General features: G+C 44.5%; 1 protein-coding gene across 4 annotated transcripts; it reads right to left on the bottom strand.

Moving 5' to 3' along the window:
* Positions 1 to 8,617: 8,617 nt before the first annotated feature.
* Positions 8,618 to 12,427, bottom strand: PRR15 (proline rich 15). 4 transcript variants are annotated; one of them, XM_039229862.1, is made up of 3 exons: positions 11,863 to 11,878; positions 11,396 to 11,439; positions 8,618 to 9,697 (listed from the first exon to the last, which is right to left on the bottom strand). In XM_039229862.1, exons 1-3 carry the CDS (start codon positions 11,871 to 11,873, stop codon positions 9,201 to 9,203), a joined length of 552 nt encoding a protein of 183 aa, XP_039085793.1. In that variant the 5' UTR covers positions 11,874 to 11,878; the 3' UTR covers positions 8,618 to 9,200. The 4 variants fall into 4 exon arrangements, 3 of the variants coding, with proteins under 3 accessions (XP_039085793.1, XP_039085794.1, XP_039085792.1); XM_039229861.1 differs by lacking the exon at positions 11,863 to 11,878 and adding an exon at positions 11,943 to 12,427 and having other exon boundaries at positions 9,331 to 9,697; XM_039229863.1 differs by lacking the exons at positions 11,396 to 11,439; positions 11,863 to 11,878 and adding an exon at positions 10,058 to 10,093.
* Positions 12,428 to 15,760: the final 3,333 nt, after the last annotated feature.

Genomic DNA, 15,760 nt, shown 5'->3' with positions numbered 1-15,760 from the left:
ATTCTCTTATTATTGTTTTTATTTCTGCTATGTTGGTTGTGATCTCTCCTCTTTCATTCTTGATTTTGTTTATTTGGGTCCTTTCCTTTTTCTTCTTGATGAAACTGGCTAGTGGTTTATGAATTTCGTTAATTCTTTCAAAGAAACAGCTTCTGGTTTCATTGATCTTTTCTCCTGTTGTTTTTTGTTTGTTTGTCTGTTTTGATAGCCTTGATTTCTGCTCTAATCTTTATTATTTCCTGACTTCTGCTGGTTTGGGGTTTTATTTGCTATTGTTTTTCCAGTTCTTTAAGGTGAAAGGTTAGGTTGTGTATCTGAGACCTTTCTTCCTTCTTTAGGAAGGCCTGGATTGCTATATACTTCCCTCTTATGACTGCCTTTACTGTATCCCAGAGGTTTTAGGCTGTGGTGTTATGATTTTCATTGGCTCCCATGTACTTTTTGAATTTCCTCTTTAACTTCTTGGTTAGCCCATTCTTTAGTAGGATGTTCTTTAGTCTCCAAGTATTTGTCTGAAAATATGCATGGTATGATCTCAATCTTTTTCTTCTTTTGAGGGCTGATTTTGTGTCCCAATATGTGATCTATTCTGGAGAACATTCCATGTGCACTGGAGAAGAATGTATATTCCACTGTTTTAGGATGAAATGTTTTGAATATATCAGGTAAGACCGTTGGTTCCAGTGTGTCATTCAAAGCCATTGTTTCCTTGTTGATTTTCTGATTAGATGATGTCCATTGTTGTAAGTGGGGTGTTGAAGTCCCCTGCTATTATGGTATTATTATCAATGAGTTTCTTTATGTTTGTGATTAATTGATTTATATATTTGGGTGATCTCACATTTGGAGCATAAATGTTTACAATTGTTAGGTCTTCCTGGTGGATAGACCCCTTAATTATGACATAATGCCCTTCTTCATCTCTTGTTACAGTCTTCATTTTAAAGTCTAGATTGTCTGATATAAGTATGGCTACTCTGGCTTTCTTTTGTTGACTATTAGCATGATAGATGGTTCTCCATCCCCTTAATTTCAATCTGAAGGTGTCTTTAGGGTCTAAAATTGGTTTCTTGTAAACAGCATATAGAATGGACATTTTTTTTTTTTTTTTTTTACTCATTCTGTTACCCTATGTCTTTTGACTGGAGCATTTAGTCCATTGATGTTTAGAGTGAGTACTGAAAGATATGAATTTATTGCCATTATGTTTCTTGTAGAGTTGGAGTATCTGATGGTGTCCTCTGGTCCTTTCTAGTCTTTGTTGCTTTTGGTGAGTATGTATGTATGTATGTATATATGTATGTATGTATGTATGTATGTATTTACTTTCATCTTTTCTCCCCTCAGAGAGTTCCCCTTAAAATTTCTTGCAGGGCTGGTTTAGTGGTCAGGAGCTCCTTTAATTTTTGTTTATCTGGGAAACTTTTAACCTCTTCTTCTATTTTGAATGACAGCCTTGCTGGATAAAGAATTCTTGGCTGCATATTTTCCTGTTTCAGCACATTGAATACATCCTGCCACTCCTTTCTGGCCTGCCAAGTTTCTGTGGATAGGTCTGCTGCAAACCTGATCTGTTTTCCCTCGTAGGTTAAGGACTTTTTTATCCCTTGCTGGTTTCATGAATTTTTCCTTGCCTAAGTATTTTGTGAATTTAACTATGATATGCCTTATTGACGGTCGTTTTTTTGTTTTTTTGTTTTGTTTTGTTTTGTTTTGTTTTGTTTTTAAATCTAATGTGACTCTTCTGTGCTTCCTGGATTTTGATGTCTGTGTCTTTCCCTAGGTTAGGAAAGTTTTCTGCTATGATTTGCTCATATAACCCATCTACTCCCTTCTCTCTCTCTTCATCTTCTGAGACTCCTATGATTCTGATGTTGTTCCTTTTTAATGGTCACTGATTTCTGTAATTCTTAAATTGTGCTCTTTTGCCTTAGTTTCCCTCTTTTTTTCTCCTTCATTATTTTCCATAAGTTTGTTCTCAATATCGCTGATTTGCTGCTCTACCGCATCCATCTTTGCCACTGTGGCATCTATTTGAGATTGCAGCTCAGTTGTAGCATTTTTTATTTCATCCTGACTAGCTTTGATTTCTTTTATCTCTGCAGAGAGGGATTCTAATATATTTTTGACCCCAGCTAGTACTCTTATTATCGTGATTCTAAATTCTGGTTTAGACATCTTGGAAAAGCCAGAATTTAAATCTCACCTATCTGGGACACCTAGGTGGCTCTGTTGGTTAAGTGTCTGACTCTTGATTTTGGCTCAGGTCATGAGCTCACTGTTCTGTTCATGAGATCAAGCCCCACCATGGGCCCTGTGCTGTCCCCACAGAGCCTGCTTGGGATTCTCTTTCCCTCTCTCTTTGCCCCTCCCCTGCTTGTGCTCCTGCTTTCTCTCTCTCTCTCTCATTCTTTCTCTCATAAACAAACATTAAAATAAAATCTAACCCATCTGACTGCAGAGCCCACTGTCCTAACTACTATACTATTCCTGCCAGAAATTGGACTTAAATCTTCATTGGCTCAACAACGAACACTGTGCTGGGCATAGCAGAGCCAGGGGGAATCAGAGTCCTTCTCTGAAACAACTTACCATCTGGTGGTGGAGAAAGGGATGGTACTCTCTATGGGATGGCATTCTGTGCAGTCCACTGCAGGAACCCAGACCAGGGGGACCCAACTCCTCTGGGGGTTCTTACTGGAATAACCAATGTCATCATTGAAACTGAAAGGAAGAGTAGGAGTTATATTATGATTTGTACTTTATACAAAGGAAGAGAGTTCCAGTAGCTAGAAGAGCTGATATGGGTGGATCTGATCACAACCCTCACCACCACCATCCCCGAATATGTTGGTGGTGAGGGGCGCCAGGCCGATTGCAATGCTACTCTGGAGTTTGTTACAGGTTTTGGAAATCTGGTTTGATTTTGAATATCAAGGTAGACACTGCTTCCTTTATATACACATTATAATAATAGAATTTTTGAACTTGTAGTGTATGAACTTTTATAAGTAAGAAAATGAAAACCCAGAGCAGGTAAGTGATTTGCCCAAGATTACACAACTACTGGTTAGAAAACTGGATCTAGAACCTGGGTTTTCAGTCAGGTGGGCCAGTCCTTTCCTGAAGCCTGTCACCTTTGGGGCATAGTTCTGTCTATTCGTGGACTCACAGCTGCTGTGTCAGGCTGTGTAGGCTGTTTACTGTGCAAGAGTATCTGCTCTGGGAATGGGTCAGGGCTGAAGTCCATTCATAGGAAGGAACAACTTTTTCTCACTTTGCAAAAGTACTTTATGGCAAGCAAGTCCCTCTTGAAACTAATATAGCCAACCTACAGAAATCTATATTTCTTCCCATTCTTATTCATGCAGTGATTTTTTCTATAATTCTATCCACAGGGTTCAAATAATTTAGTGATTAGTGCTTTAGTGCCCACTGGAACACAGTACCAGTTCTAGAAGGTACATTTCCAGCAAGTCCTCTGGTGTGGCATGGCAGTGACTTCTTTGCCAATCAGTAGTTCATGGCTGTACCTTTCCAGTAAGGTCGGAGGGGTTAGAGGCAAGAGAGGGCCTTCCTTCCTTGAGCAATCTATCTCAGCTCTGGGGTAGCAGTTACCCCTTATCTTCATCTATATCTATCTTTTTTGGGTTTTCTTTTTTTCTAACTGGCCAATCTCTCATTACTTCTTACTAGCCATTCCTGTTATGGATATTATTAAATGTTCCCTGTCCAAATTACTGTGTTTTTCTCTCTCTTGATCAGACTCTGACTGATTCACAACCCTCAGACATTTCTCTACCAGCCAGACATAGCCTGCTTCCCTAAGGGAGCTGCACTCTAGCTGCATGAGCTACTGGAGGGTCCATGTCCTAGTAGATTAGCCACAAGTTCATGCAGGGGAATGAAAAATAAGCATTGCCCCCTCGAATTCCCCTGAGCTCCCCAACTAAATGGACAGAGAGTCACATGATCATATGCACATAACATGGTCAGTGCTGGTGGGTAACACGGGCTTGAAGGTACCACTGATAGATGTTCCCAGTAGCTATGTTTTGGGAGAAGGAGGTCCCTGACTGTTACCCAGGAGGAGACTCTTGAATCTTGAAGATAGATTGAGGCTCTGCCAGGCAGGTGGACAAAGAATATGCCAAGCAGAGGTAACAAGGCAAACTGTTAGCTAACTGATTCTAGCATGAATATTGAGCCTTGATGTTCCTGTAGAGCAGAAAAACCCTGTTGGATCAGGTGACAACATGGTGTTGGTAGCACCACACCATAAGGTGGGAGCCTTATCACAGTCTATGAATCTTCTCCCTGGCTCCCATGTGACCATTAGTACTGAAGAGGTGGTGCTTTTGTGCTCCAAAGTAAACAATGAGCATCATGTGAACTAGCTTTTACAACCAGCTGCTCGAAATTGCAGAATACTCAAGAGAGTTTTAAAGCTGGAGTATAGACTCCATCCCATCATTTTACAGAATAATCAACTGACAACAGACTGTCAAAGACTCATGCAAGAGCAAGTCAGAGAGAGAACTGCGATCCAGTGTCTTGGCAAACTATGTGGGAACTTTTTGCTGCCATTCTTGTAGGGTATGACTCAGCATTTATACTTGTTGACTGGGACTAGAAAGAAATGAAAATCCAGGGTATTGTAGCTCAAGGATCCCTTCCAAAAAAAAAGCAAGAGGATGTCCAAGATGTGTCCCATATTCCCTACTCAATGGACATGTAGTTCAGTGGCTCCTCTCAGGGCTAGGTACCTTTAGCTTCTTCATCATGACCCTCTCTGGTTTTAGGGCCAGATATTTTTGTCTCATCGGTAACAATCTCGTTACATATCTCAGAATTAAAACCACTTCCTCATGGATCTTTTTACTGCATGAGGCTTATCAAAAGCTCTGCCATGGCAATTATGAGCCCATGATTTTGTCCTCTGTAGCACAATTCAGTTTGGAAGCATGGCTCAATTCCTTGCTTTGAATACCCAGAAGGGATTGCTTATGTCTTCTTATTTTTGGTGGTCTATAGCTGTTTCCATTTCTGTACAAATGGTGAACTGTCCTTTGCTAGGGAAGGCCTGTGTTGTTTCCTTATGTCCTGTCTCCTTAGTGATAATCTTCTCTTGTCATGAACGTTATTCTTCCCATATTCCAAATCTGCAAGGCCATCTTTTGACAAAGTGGTTGTCAATATGCCATGCCTGCAGGAGGCCCAGGAAGGCCCCTGTGCCTCCTGGTACCCCTCTTCTACAACTCTGAGCTTAATGGGAATGCATGTGCCATGGCTCTGAGGCAAGTGAGAATGGGGTGGGGGAGTACAGAAAGGAGGTGAGAAGAACAATACCTAATGGACAGCCGGCTTATCAATGACAAAGTTTGCCTTTGTCAAAACATGGGGCTGCACACTTGTTTCTAGTCTAAGGTACTTGTATGTTGACACTGGAAGGGGATAAAATACATCTCGTTCTACTTTCTACTTACCATGAAGCCATGAAGATACACTTGAGCTTATCCCAAGAAAGAATCTCCTACATTTCTGTATAATTATAAAACACCCAGGAATAAGATAGACTTTTATTTTATTATTATTTTCAAATAGATTAAAAATTTTTTTAATGTTTATTTATTTTTGAGAGAGACAGACAGACAGGCAGACAGAGCGCAAGCAGGGGAAGGACACAGAGAGAAAGAGAGAGAGAGAGAGAGAGAGAGAGACAAATCTGAAGCAGGCTCCAGGCTCTGAGCTGGCAGCACAAAGCCCGAGGCAGGGCTCAAACTCACAAACCACAAGATCATGACCTGAGCTCAAGTCAGACGCTAAACCGACTGAGCCACCCAGGTGCCCCTCAAACAGATTTTTAAAAGATCAGTTTCCCTTACGGGATCTATCAGGCCAGCTTTTTGTGTGTTAGTTTGTAGTCTGGCTGACACTTCTCAGCTAGGGAAAAATAATATTCTTGTTCTCTTTTTCTCATAAAAGGGTCCTGTGGTTACTGGATATTATTATCCCACTCTTAGTAATTCCTTACTGGTTCACTTTTTATTTGAAATTATTTCTGCTTATATTCTTATTATTTATTTATTTGAAGGTGCCAAATGTTTTCTTCTGAGCATCTCAGGAGAATGATTTTTGACAATGCTTTCGCCAATGCTACTGTTCGTTAGGTTTATAGTTTCTAAGGATGTGGCAAAATCAGGCTTGCTGAGTTTACATTATGTTTCAAAGCACAAGAAATACTTCCCAGTGAAGTATTTCCACTGAAGTGGAATGTCCCGACTGCATATACAAAATAGAATCTCCTCTCTCAAGGTGCAGAATCAGATGAACAATGGAAGTATGAACACAAAGGGATGTTCAAGTGACCAGTGATATGAGTCATTGCTTGGCCACTGACTTTACAAGGAGAGTCACGAAGGAGAAAAGCCCCCTGTGCATATAGCTATCACGGTTTTGAAAGATTTAGCAAACACACAACTAGATTTTTATCCCTTTCCTCCCATATCATTCAGAAGCATGCTATTAACATTTCTTTAATGGTTTCCAAACTTGCGGGTGAAATTTCATTTGCAAAAGGGGTTTAAAGAAAGCAAAAGTCTCCAATCTAATTAACTCCAACTTTAATTCAACACTTTCCCTTGATTTACTATACATTATCTTGAGGTTTAAAAATTTTTTAGATCTGTATATATGAGAATGTAATTAATCATCTGTAAAGCATATAAATCCCAGCAAGACACTTTGTCAAATTATCTCATCTTACCCACGATCTTTTTATCCCACCAGTTTTGCCTGGTTTCTGATTTCACTGAGCTGGGATTAAATCAGTGCATTCCTCCCACTGCATAATTAGGACTGCTTTAAAACTCTGTAATTACAAACCGCAACTGTAGATTGTGAATTGCATTCGCTGTCATAACTGCCATTAGCCTGGTTTCTGATTCTTCCAGAACAGTGAGGTAAAGATGCCATGTTGATAAATTCCACTGCTATAGGTCTGCTATTGATTATCCGCAGCAATTCTAGACTTGGATGGGATCCCAAGCAAGATGCAGAACCTGGGAAAATGCCAATGTTTTGTGAATCAAAAGGACTTTTTAAGAAGAAAAAATGTTTTTTAAAATAATAAAACTGTGGAATAACTAGTATAAAATTTTCAACTTATGCAATTGCAGGATTAATTTTGTAAATGCGTATAGTCCTAATCTATTGGTCTTCCTGGGAGGGGAAAACTATTTGGGATACTTATTCACCCTAATTTTGATTACTTTCTACAAAGTGAAATCAAAATGCTTTATGAAGGTGTTCCAAGGCTTTATTTGACAGTTTCTCCTTGCTTTACTCCCAGTGATCTGCGAAGCCCACGGTCCCCTTCTTACCATAAATCTCCCCAGCATGCTTTCCTCTCCTGCTTTTTCATCAGAGTCTAGGAGGGGAGGCCCACTTAAAAGTGATATAAAATCTTCCTCATGCAGGAGGCTCACTCTGATGAGATTTTGGCTACATATTCCCAGTTCTAAATACACAGCAAAAAAGTCTTTTCATGATTAAAAAAAGAGGTCAAATATTTTCTCTTTTAATATAAGATGTTCAATATCCTCATATAAACAACTTCCTTCAGAGTAATCTTTGGTATGTGGAAACTCATGTATCAAATGGTAAACTCCATTATTGTGCTGGTACCCAAGCTTGATTCACAAAGTTAGCCATTTTCATCAAGTTTCTTTGTTAAATCTCTTTAGCCAATGAACACATTTTGCTATTTTGTAAATTACTAATTTGAGAGAAACAAAAAATTGCCTCTTTCTATTTAACATATTTAGAAGCTCCAATGTCTTGCTTATAATTATCTAAACTGTATATATGTATGTATGTATGTATGTATGTATGTAAGTATATAGACACACACACACTTTGACCACTACTATTTCCCTGCTATGTATTTCTGGATGTTTATAAATGAACTGAATTGTGGTGGGAAAGAGCCCAGTGGCGCTTAACCACTACAATACCTCCCTTGTAATTTGCTGAAAGCAAGTGGTATTCATTTACGGTTTTTCTTGAAGTTTGTAACAAAAGCAAACAGGTTGATTTTTGTTCAGAATCTTCAGATTAGTACATCTAAAGGCTATGAAACTAGATAAATGCATAAATCAGACTAAAGAAGTAAGCTTTTGAAGCAAAGGGATGGGAAAAGAAGACGGCTTTGCACAAACTAGGAGTTCAGTCCATCTGTTTGAGTAAGAATTTTCAGGGCATTGTTAGTAGGGTTAACAATGGATAAGAAAGAGAATTATTACTTGTGAGTTGCTCTACTGTGCAAAGATGTACGGAAGTAACAAAGAGAATTTAGGAGTAATTATTTCATACTTCTCCCTCCCTTCCTCAAATTTAGTTAGTAAATAGAGACATCCGGCTAACTGGTGCCAGTCTGGATGTTGCTAGCTCTGCGAAGGGAGCCCCTCCCTGTAGCAATCCAAGAGTAGCTGTTATATGCTGTGTGGCAAATGATTAACTCTGTCACTCTGAATTTTGTATGCCTGCTTTTAAGTATGATGGACTTGAGTCCTGCAATGGAAAAAACACAAATATCACCTTAAGGCTTACAGTGCAACGATTTTAATGGTCCGCACTAAAATAGGTAGTACAGTTTTGTAGCTCAACATTAAAAGCAGTCTTGCCTTACTTATAATGCTTCTACCTAAGAATGCTTCCTGCTCCCTCTCAGCCCTTCACTTAGGTCTGAGTCTACAGAAGTACTTCTAAAGTGCATTTCTCTGGCGTTAAAAACAGCATTGTGATTTGCTCTCCGACAGCGGGTCCTGGATCCGAGCACTGCTTCCTCATTTGAGGGTCGGCTCAGTTCCAGTAGAGTTACCAGCTCATAGAAGTACCCTTCTCACTCCCCAGGTGGCAAAAGGTGGGAGGCCACCAGAGAACTTTTGGGGGTTAAACACGGTTACGCCAACTTCCTCTGCGGCAGGTATCTTCGCTCACCACAAATAAATATTCAATGCCTCCTTGAACCATGAAATATGGAAAACCCAACTGACACTTCAATTTCCAGGAAATTAAAGTCGTGGAGGCCTTGTGTGAATATTCAGAAGTCGGTGGGATTGGAGCCAGGGGAGGGCCGGAATTCTCGGGTTAGGGTAGGGGGGAGTGGTGGGGAGAGAGGCAGTCCCGCAGCGCTCTGGCTATTGCTTGTCGTCGTGGGGGTCACCAGGGAAGCCCGCCTCCTCTGGGGACCTGACTCCTTCGGGGAGCAGAGTGGCGCGCACTTTCCTCTTCTCCTTAAAGCGGCCGGAGCGCGAGATCTTCAAGTTGCGGCGGCTGCTGCCTGACTTCTCCCCGCACGACTTGTCCGGCTTGTGGGGCTCGCCGGCGCCCCCGAGGAGATTGGGGTGCTGGTTCTCCCGGGAGCAGCTAGTCCAGTCCGCGCTGGGCGGCGCGGGCGGCGCGGGCTCCCCGGGGGCAGGTTGGGCGGGCGGCTGCGCCCCTGCCGCGACTTCCTTGCTTTTCTTTCTGCTGTTGGTTAGCGATTTCCACCAGGGCCCGGAGCTGCCCGTGCCGCCGCTGTCGGCCATGGCCGGGCGGCGCGGGGCGCGGCGGGTGGGGAAGGGCCCCCTCTCCTGGTGGGGCCTGCGGTCCGCGGCAGGAAAGCAGGCTACGGGGTAAGAGCCTAGGCGGCGGCCTGTACCCGGGAAGCAAACAGAACTCGGTTACTGGGTTTGTCCAAGTCACGTGCCCCCAGCCCCACTTCCTCCCCTCGCCCCGCCCAGCACCGGATCGGCAGGGGTCCGAGCGCCCGTAGCCGCGGGCCCAGAGCTGCGCCGCCCTCCGAGGGCACCGCCGCGTCCCCGGGGGCGCAGGCGGACGAGCGGTGGCCTCCAGGGCGCCCCCATCTGGTCTTCAGACAGCTTGGCACTCGCCCGCCTCAACCCTGGCCTGGCCTTCAAGGCCAGTGAGGTGGTCCCCGTGCCCGGGACGCCGGGGGAGGTTCCCGAGCATCTGGATTAACCCCAGCCGAGAGGAAGCTGGCCTGGCCAGTTACCCTGCCTGATTGTAGAGGGACGCCCCAAAGTGACCCAACTCGGCCCCGGGGGGCCTCCGCTTGGATGAGCACCTGGGCAGAGGGTGCCCGGAACGGGGTGAGCTATAGGTGAGCACTGACTATTAGACCCCTGTCAACAGTTCCGAAATCTCCCTCCAAGGGGTTTTTCCAGCGACTTCTGTCCCAGGATCCTTTCCGACGTGGTTCTTCAAGGGGAATTTACATGACGATAAGAGCGAGGGAAAAGCTCATGATGTTTTGTTTCTTTTAAATTCTGCTTTTGACAGAACTTCTGCCTTGCCGCTTTCAGAGAAGCTGGTCTAGACTTCACTTCCCTTGAAAACCGCCGTCCCAACTTCCTTTTATTCCCCAGAGACCAAGCTTACGTCTCTTGGAAGCCACCCCAGGCGACGGTTGTGATGAGGTCAAGCGGCAAATGTCCTCTTCTTTTTAGTTCTGTATTAAAATATGCACCGACTTGGTACCAGGCACCTCGACTCTTGAGATCTTTAGTTACAAATCAGAGGTTTCTGATCCTTTTTGCGCAATTCCTTCCTCCAAAGGAGACACCTGCTGCGCGCCGCCAGGCGCTCCTACCCCAGGTGCTTCTTCCCAGCTTTGAAAACAGCGCTCTGCGGAGCGAGAAGACCGTTCACGAGCACTGAAGGTGCTGATACCGGGAGCCCGACACCGGTGCACACTCGGCTCTAACTGCACGAGCGCGCAGGGTTAGCTCGCGCCGAGGAGCAGTTCCAGGTTGCCGCTGGGCCCTTCCCACCCCACGCGCCTGGTGCTCACGCGAGTTGCCGGCGCGCCGGGGAGCGAAACTTCAGCGGTGTTTGTCGTTGGAGGCTCTGCTCCCGGAACCGCCGGGAAAGTTGGAGCGCCTACGCGAGGCGGCGCCCCGGCTCCTCCCCAGGATGCCCCGAGGGCACACTCGGGCAGCGACTTGAAAACAGTGCAAGGTAAAACCGCCAAAAGTTCTTCCCTTAAAAAGGCACCCTCTCCCCAAAGCACGGTTTGCAGCAAACCTCCTGCTCCCTGTATTTTACGGATCAAAGAAGCACCCCCAAGTTATTCATAGATGGTGGTGGTGGGGTGTCCTGATGGCTGCCTTCTGTCTTCTACCCTACATTCTCTTTTCCACAACCACCGTTGTGTGCACGGAAAGGCTTAGCACCAATTGCGCAAGGAAAAGATTGCAAATTACGCAAATGTACGCAGAGCGCCTGCGGCTCGCAACTTCTCCTCCGGAGCTGGAGCCGGGGGGAGCGCCCCAGGTTGATACCTGGGAACGGACTCTGTCTTGGCGGATGCAGAACCGTCCTGACTGCTCACCTGTTCGGGCTTCCGAAGATCCCACGACTCTGCGCCGACCTCGCCTGCACGAGAACGGAGGGGGTGTATTTGAGACAACCTGGGGAGGTCAGGCTTTTTTTTTTTTTTTCTGGACGGTGTGCCTGCCGAAATCTCTGCAGTCCAGCTAAGCCGAATGCTGCTGCTGCTGCTGGTCTCCCCTGGCGCCTCCAACTTCTGCTCCGCGCAGCGCTGGCGGCAGTTCTGGGCTTGCAGCGCGCCGGGCTCCGGCCTGAGGGCGCCACGGCGAACAGGTGCCAGGCTCACTGCCCCAGGTGGATCCCCAGATAGGCTCTCCGGGCTAGTAGCCTTTCATTCTTGCGCGCCTCCCTTTCCCTGCTAGCGATTCCCGGCAGCCGCGGGGAGATGGGACCTCAGCTGCGCACTCCGGTGTATTGAACCTTCCCACACGTCGGTCCTTTGCACGGGAAAGACATCTGTCTGCCCACCTGTTGGTCATTCGCCAAGTGATTCGAGAAACCAGAACCCGGGGCGGGGGGTGTGGGTGTGTGTGTGTGGAAACACCAACCCAGGAGGCGGCCACAGCTGCCGCAGGTGCAGGTAGTAACTTCGCGTTCCCGCCCTCAAGGGCACGAGATTGGATCAGGTCGCGTCCGTGGCGCCGGCCTTGGGGTGTCTGATTGGAGAAAGGCTGAGCTGCGCCGCACGCCGGTCGGACTCCTCTGGAAGAAGAAACGGTAGAGGAGACCCTGGCCAGGAGACCGAGGCTGGAGGTGGGCTCCGCGGGGTAAATGTTGCCGCAACTCTTCCCCTGCCCCCGCCCTGATTTCTTTTTTCTCTTTCTCTCTGGGTCCCCAGCCATGGCCACTCAACTCCCAGGATTCCACTTTGTAATTCACAGGAACTGTTTCCTATCCAGGCAAAATGTTACAGAGTCGCAGGCACCCTTAGTTGAAAGGTGTAATGTTAACGAGTTCGCTGTGTGCCTGCCTGCCGGGAGCTGTTTCCAGTGCTCTCGGGGTCGGGGTTGGGGGGGGGGGGGGTTAACTCATTTACTCTTCGCAGGAACCCAAGTAGGTAGGTGCTATTGTTACCCTCAGTTGTCGGGCGAGGAGACCCTAGCCCTGAAAGTTAAATGGTTGCTCAAAGTTGCATGCCTGGTAAGTGGGAGAGCCAGATTTGAACCCAGGAGGTCTGACTCCCGCTCCTACGGTCTTAACTAGCACGTTAGACCGCAGCCTGCCAGCCTTGGGCACTTAAAGGATTTTGAGAAGATGTGAATTTCCTTCCCTTAAGACTGGAGGTCCAGTGGACAGGCATTCCATCTGGGGAATACCACTGCAGCCCTGAGCTGCTAGAGGATGTGAACCAGTGTATTTCGGGGAGGGTTCAGGACGCTTGCACTCCTGGGAACACATGCGTGCTTTTTATTGGTTGGGTAGAATGTAATTGCCATAGGTCACTTTCACTAATGAAAGCAGAAGTCCAGCCTGCTTCATCTTGCAGGATGCTCTTCTTTTTCAAAGAATTATTTTGATGTTCCTTGAGGTCATGAATAACTCTACCGAAGGAGCGTGCATAGAGCAACTGACCTCTGAGCATCGTTGTTCTGAGGACTTTCTGAAGCACAAAAATCGTGAAAGGCATGATGCCTATTTCAACTTACAATGTAGACTTAGTGGAAAGATTTTTTTGTAGAATATTTCAGGGCATGAAATATGAAAATGTGAATGCTTTATATCATTAATTTCTTAATTTAGCATTCGTGGATTTTTAAATGACATTCACAACAGTGTGTGTTTGAAAGGGATATAATTTCACATATTTCTTGCGATTAGTTTTAGAGAGTAAACTTTCAATCAGTGCACCGGGACTGGAACAAAGACAGGCCACCCCCTGGGAGAGGAGGACAGAACAAGCCCTCATAGTGCCATCCTATCACAGAGGAAAATACTGGATCAAGGAGGAAGGCTTAAATTGTAGATACTTTAACAGACTCTCTTGTAATTAGGAGTACCCATGTGATCTAGTTCTGGCTTATGGGGCCATAAGGAAGACGTCTGGGGATTTTTCTTTCCTGGATAAAGGAAAGAGCCTTCTGAGAGAAGAATATCTTTTGCTCTACACATGATTTTTACATTTAAGCACAGCATTAGGATGTGATGTCTGGTGTTGCAGCAGCCATATTGTGACAGTGAAGCAACAGGCGTGGAACTAAAAACCAACATACTAAGGATGATGGCATGGGAGTGTGAGAGGTGTCTGGGTCTTGAGGATATTGATGAGCCCCTGAAAGAACCCTGGAAGCATCTACCTCCAGACTACTAGTTGAGTGAGATAATAAAAATTCCTATGATTTCATCACAGATTTAAATAGTTTCCTGTTACTAGCAGCGAAAAAGAGTTCTCCCTTGAGACAGTCTATGAGAGTTATAGAAAAATATATTGTTCAAAAGGGAAAAAAGGTAGGATGGTCACATTTTTTTTCCTGACCAATCTGAAAAGTTCTTCATTGAAGGAGGATTTAGTAAAATATTTAAGTGATGGGAAAGTTTATAGAAGTGGGGGATGCATCTGCAAAACAAGCCACCTACAGTGAAAAGTTGATTTCTCTCTCCAGTGACTCGTAGGTGACTTTCAATGTTACAGAATTTAAATATGCTTAGATTGGGCAATGCTTACATTTCTTAATAATATTTTATCTTGTCATATTTTTAAAGAAATGTGTAGATAGTTTGAGTAAGGACATTTCTTTCTTTCCTTCCTTTCTTCCCTCCTTCCCTCCCTTCCTTTCTCCCTTCCTTCCTTCCTTCCTTCTTAATTCAATGGCCTCTTAGGTGTACTTTTAAGTGCAATAAATGATAACACTCAAAAGCGAAAGAGAATGAATTCCTAGAGGGTAAGACTTGCATATTAGAAATTAAAATAAGAACTTTCAGGGTTAAACCTGGCCTTTGCAATCCTACCAAACCTGGCATTGCTTTGGAGGTTGGGAAATAGATTATTTTCCTTTAAAGCATTTATAGTGGCAACTGAGCAATAGAAAACACATGCTGAGAGAATTTAAGAAGTACAGCCAATCAAAATGAAGAAAAGAAAAATCATTTATATTCTTTTCACCCAGGGATAACCATGGTCAGTGTCGGAGGGTTAGTGCTATTCTTCTTGCCCCTTTTTTTTATGTTTGCTCTTTTCTTCCCTCCCTTCCTCTTCTCCTCTCCTTCATTCCTCTTTTTTTATAGATGCTTCCATTCTTTGAAAATTAGGTGCTGATCTCCAGTGGCCTTTTCCTTTCTTGTCATCGATGTTCTGGTAGTTTGATATTCCTTCTCTCCTTTCTGTGTGTTTGCATCGGTGTTGTTGGATTTGGTTTATAAACTTCAGAGACTGGGCATTACACCCATGCCTGAACTGGGATCTGCTTTTTATAGCCTCACATCCCGAACCCACATCAGGTTAACATGAACGCATGTATAGAAGTACACAATTGCAAGGAACAAAATATTACTAATCATTTTGGTTTTACACTTGACCTGGGCGAGGCTGCTTTGTATGGCCTCTCTCTGAAATTCAAGCAAAACCAGCTGACTCGTCCTAACTTCCCACTCCTATTCCCGCTTGCTGGTCTTATTACTTTGTATTCTTGGGTATTCTTGGATATCCTTGGATTTTTACTCTTTTTCCTTAAAAAAAAAAAAAAAAAAAATGGGGGGCGCCCGGGTGGCTTAGTCGGTTAAGCGTCCGACTTTCGCTCAGGTCATGATCTCGCGGTTCGTGGGTTCGAGCCCCGCGCCGGGCTCTGTGCTGACTGCCAGCTCAGAGCCTGGAGCCTGTTTCAGAGTCTGTCACTCCCTCTCTCTCTGACCCTCTCCTGCTCACGCTGCCTCTCCCTCTCTCTCTCTCCTAGAAATAAGTAAAACATTTTAAAAATTTTTTTAAAAAAATTGGGAGGACCGCTCCTGAAACCATTATTAGGCTATATGTTAACAACTTGGTTTCTAACAAAATTTTAAAAATAAAATAAAATTGGGAGGAAAGCTTATCAACATCTTTCAAACACTATTTAGATTTGTTTTGAAAACATTTACCGTGACATAGTTATCTTGTTCACTTATTTAGTAATTCANTGTCACTCCCTCTCTCTCTGACCCTCCCCTGCTCATGCTGTCTCTCTCTCTCTCTCTCTCCTCGAAATAAATAAATAAAACATTAAAAAAAAAAAATGGTACGAAGATTTAAGGCCTAAAGCCAAGTTAAATCCAGAAAGGATTTTCAAGAATTTAGGGGCACTACCAGACACCACCACTTTATATACACTAAGTTCATGGCTTGAGGAGTGTGAGACCATGAAAACAAGAGATCTCTGTGAGCGCTAGCCCATGGCCA

Source organism: Hyaena hyaena, unplaced genomic scaffold (genome assembly GCF_003009895.1).
Source record: "Hyaena hyaena isolate Hyena2069 unplaced genomic scaffold, ASM300989v1 scaffold_40, whole genome shotgun sequence".
Classification (NCBI taxonomy): Eukaryota; Metazoa; Chordata; class Mammalia; order Carnivora; family Hyaenidae; genus Hyaena; species Hyaena hyaena.
This window is presented reverse-complemented; position numbering and strand designations above follow the sequence as displayed.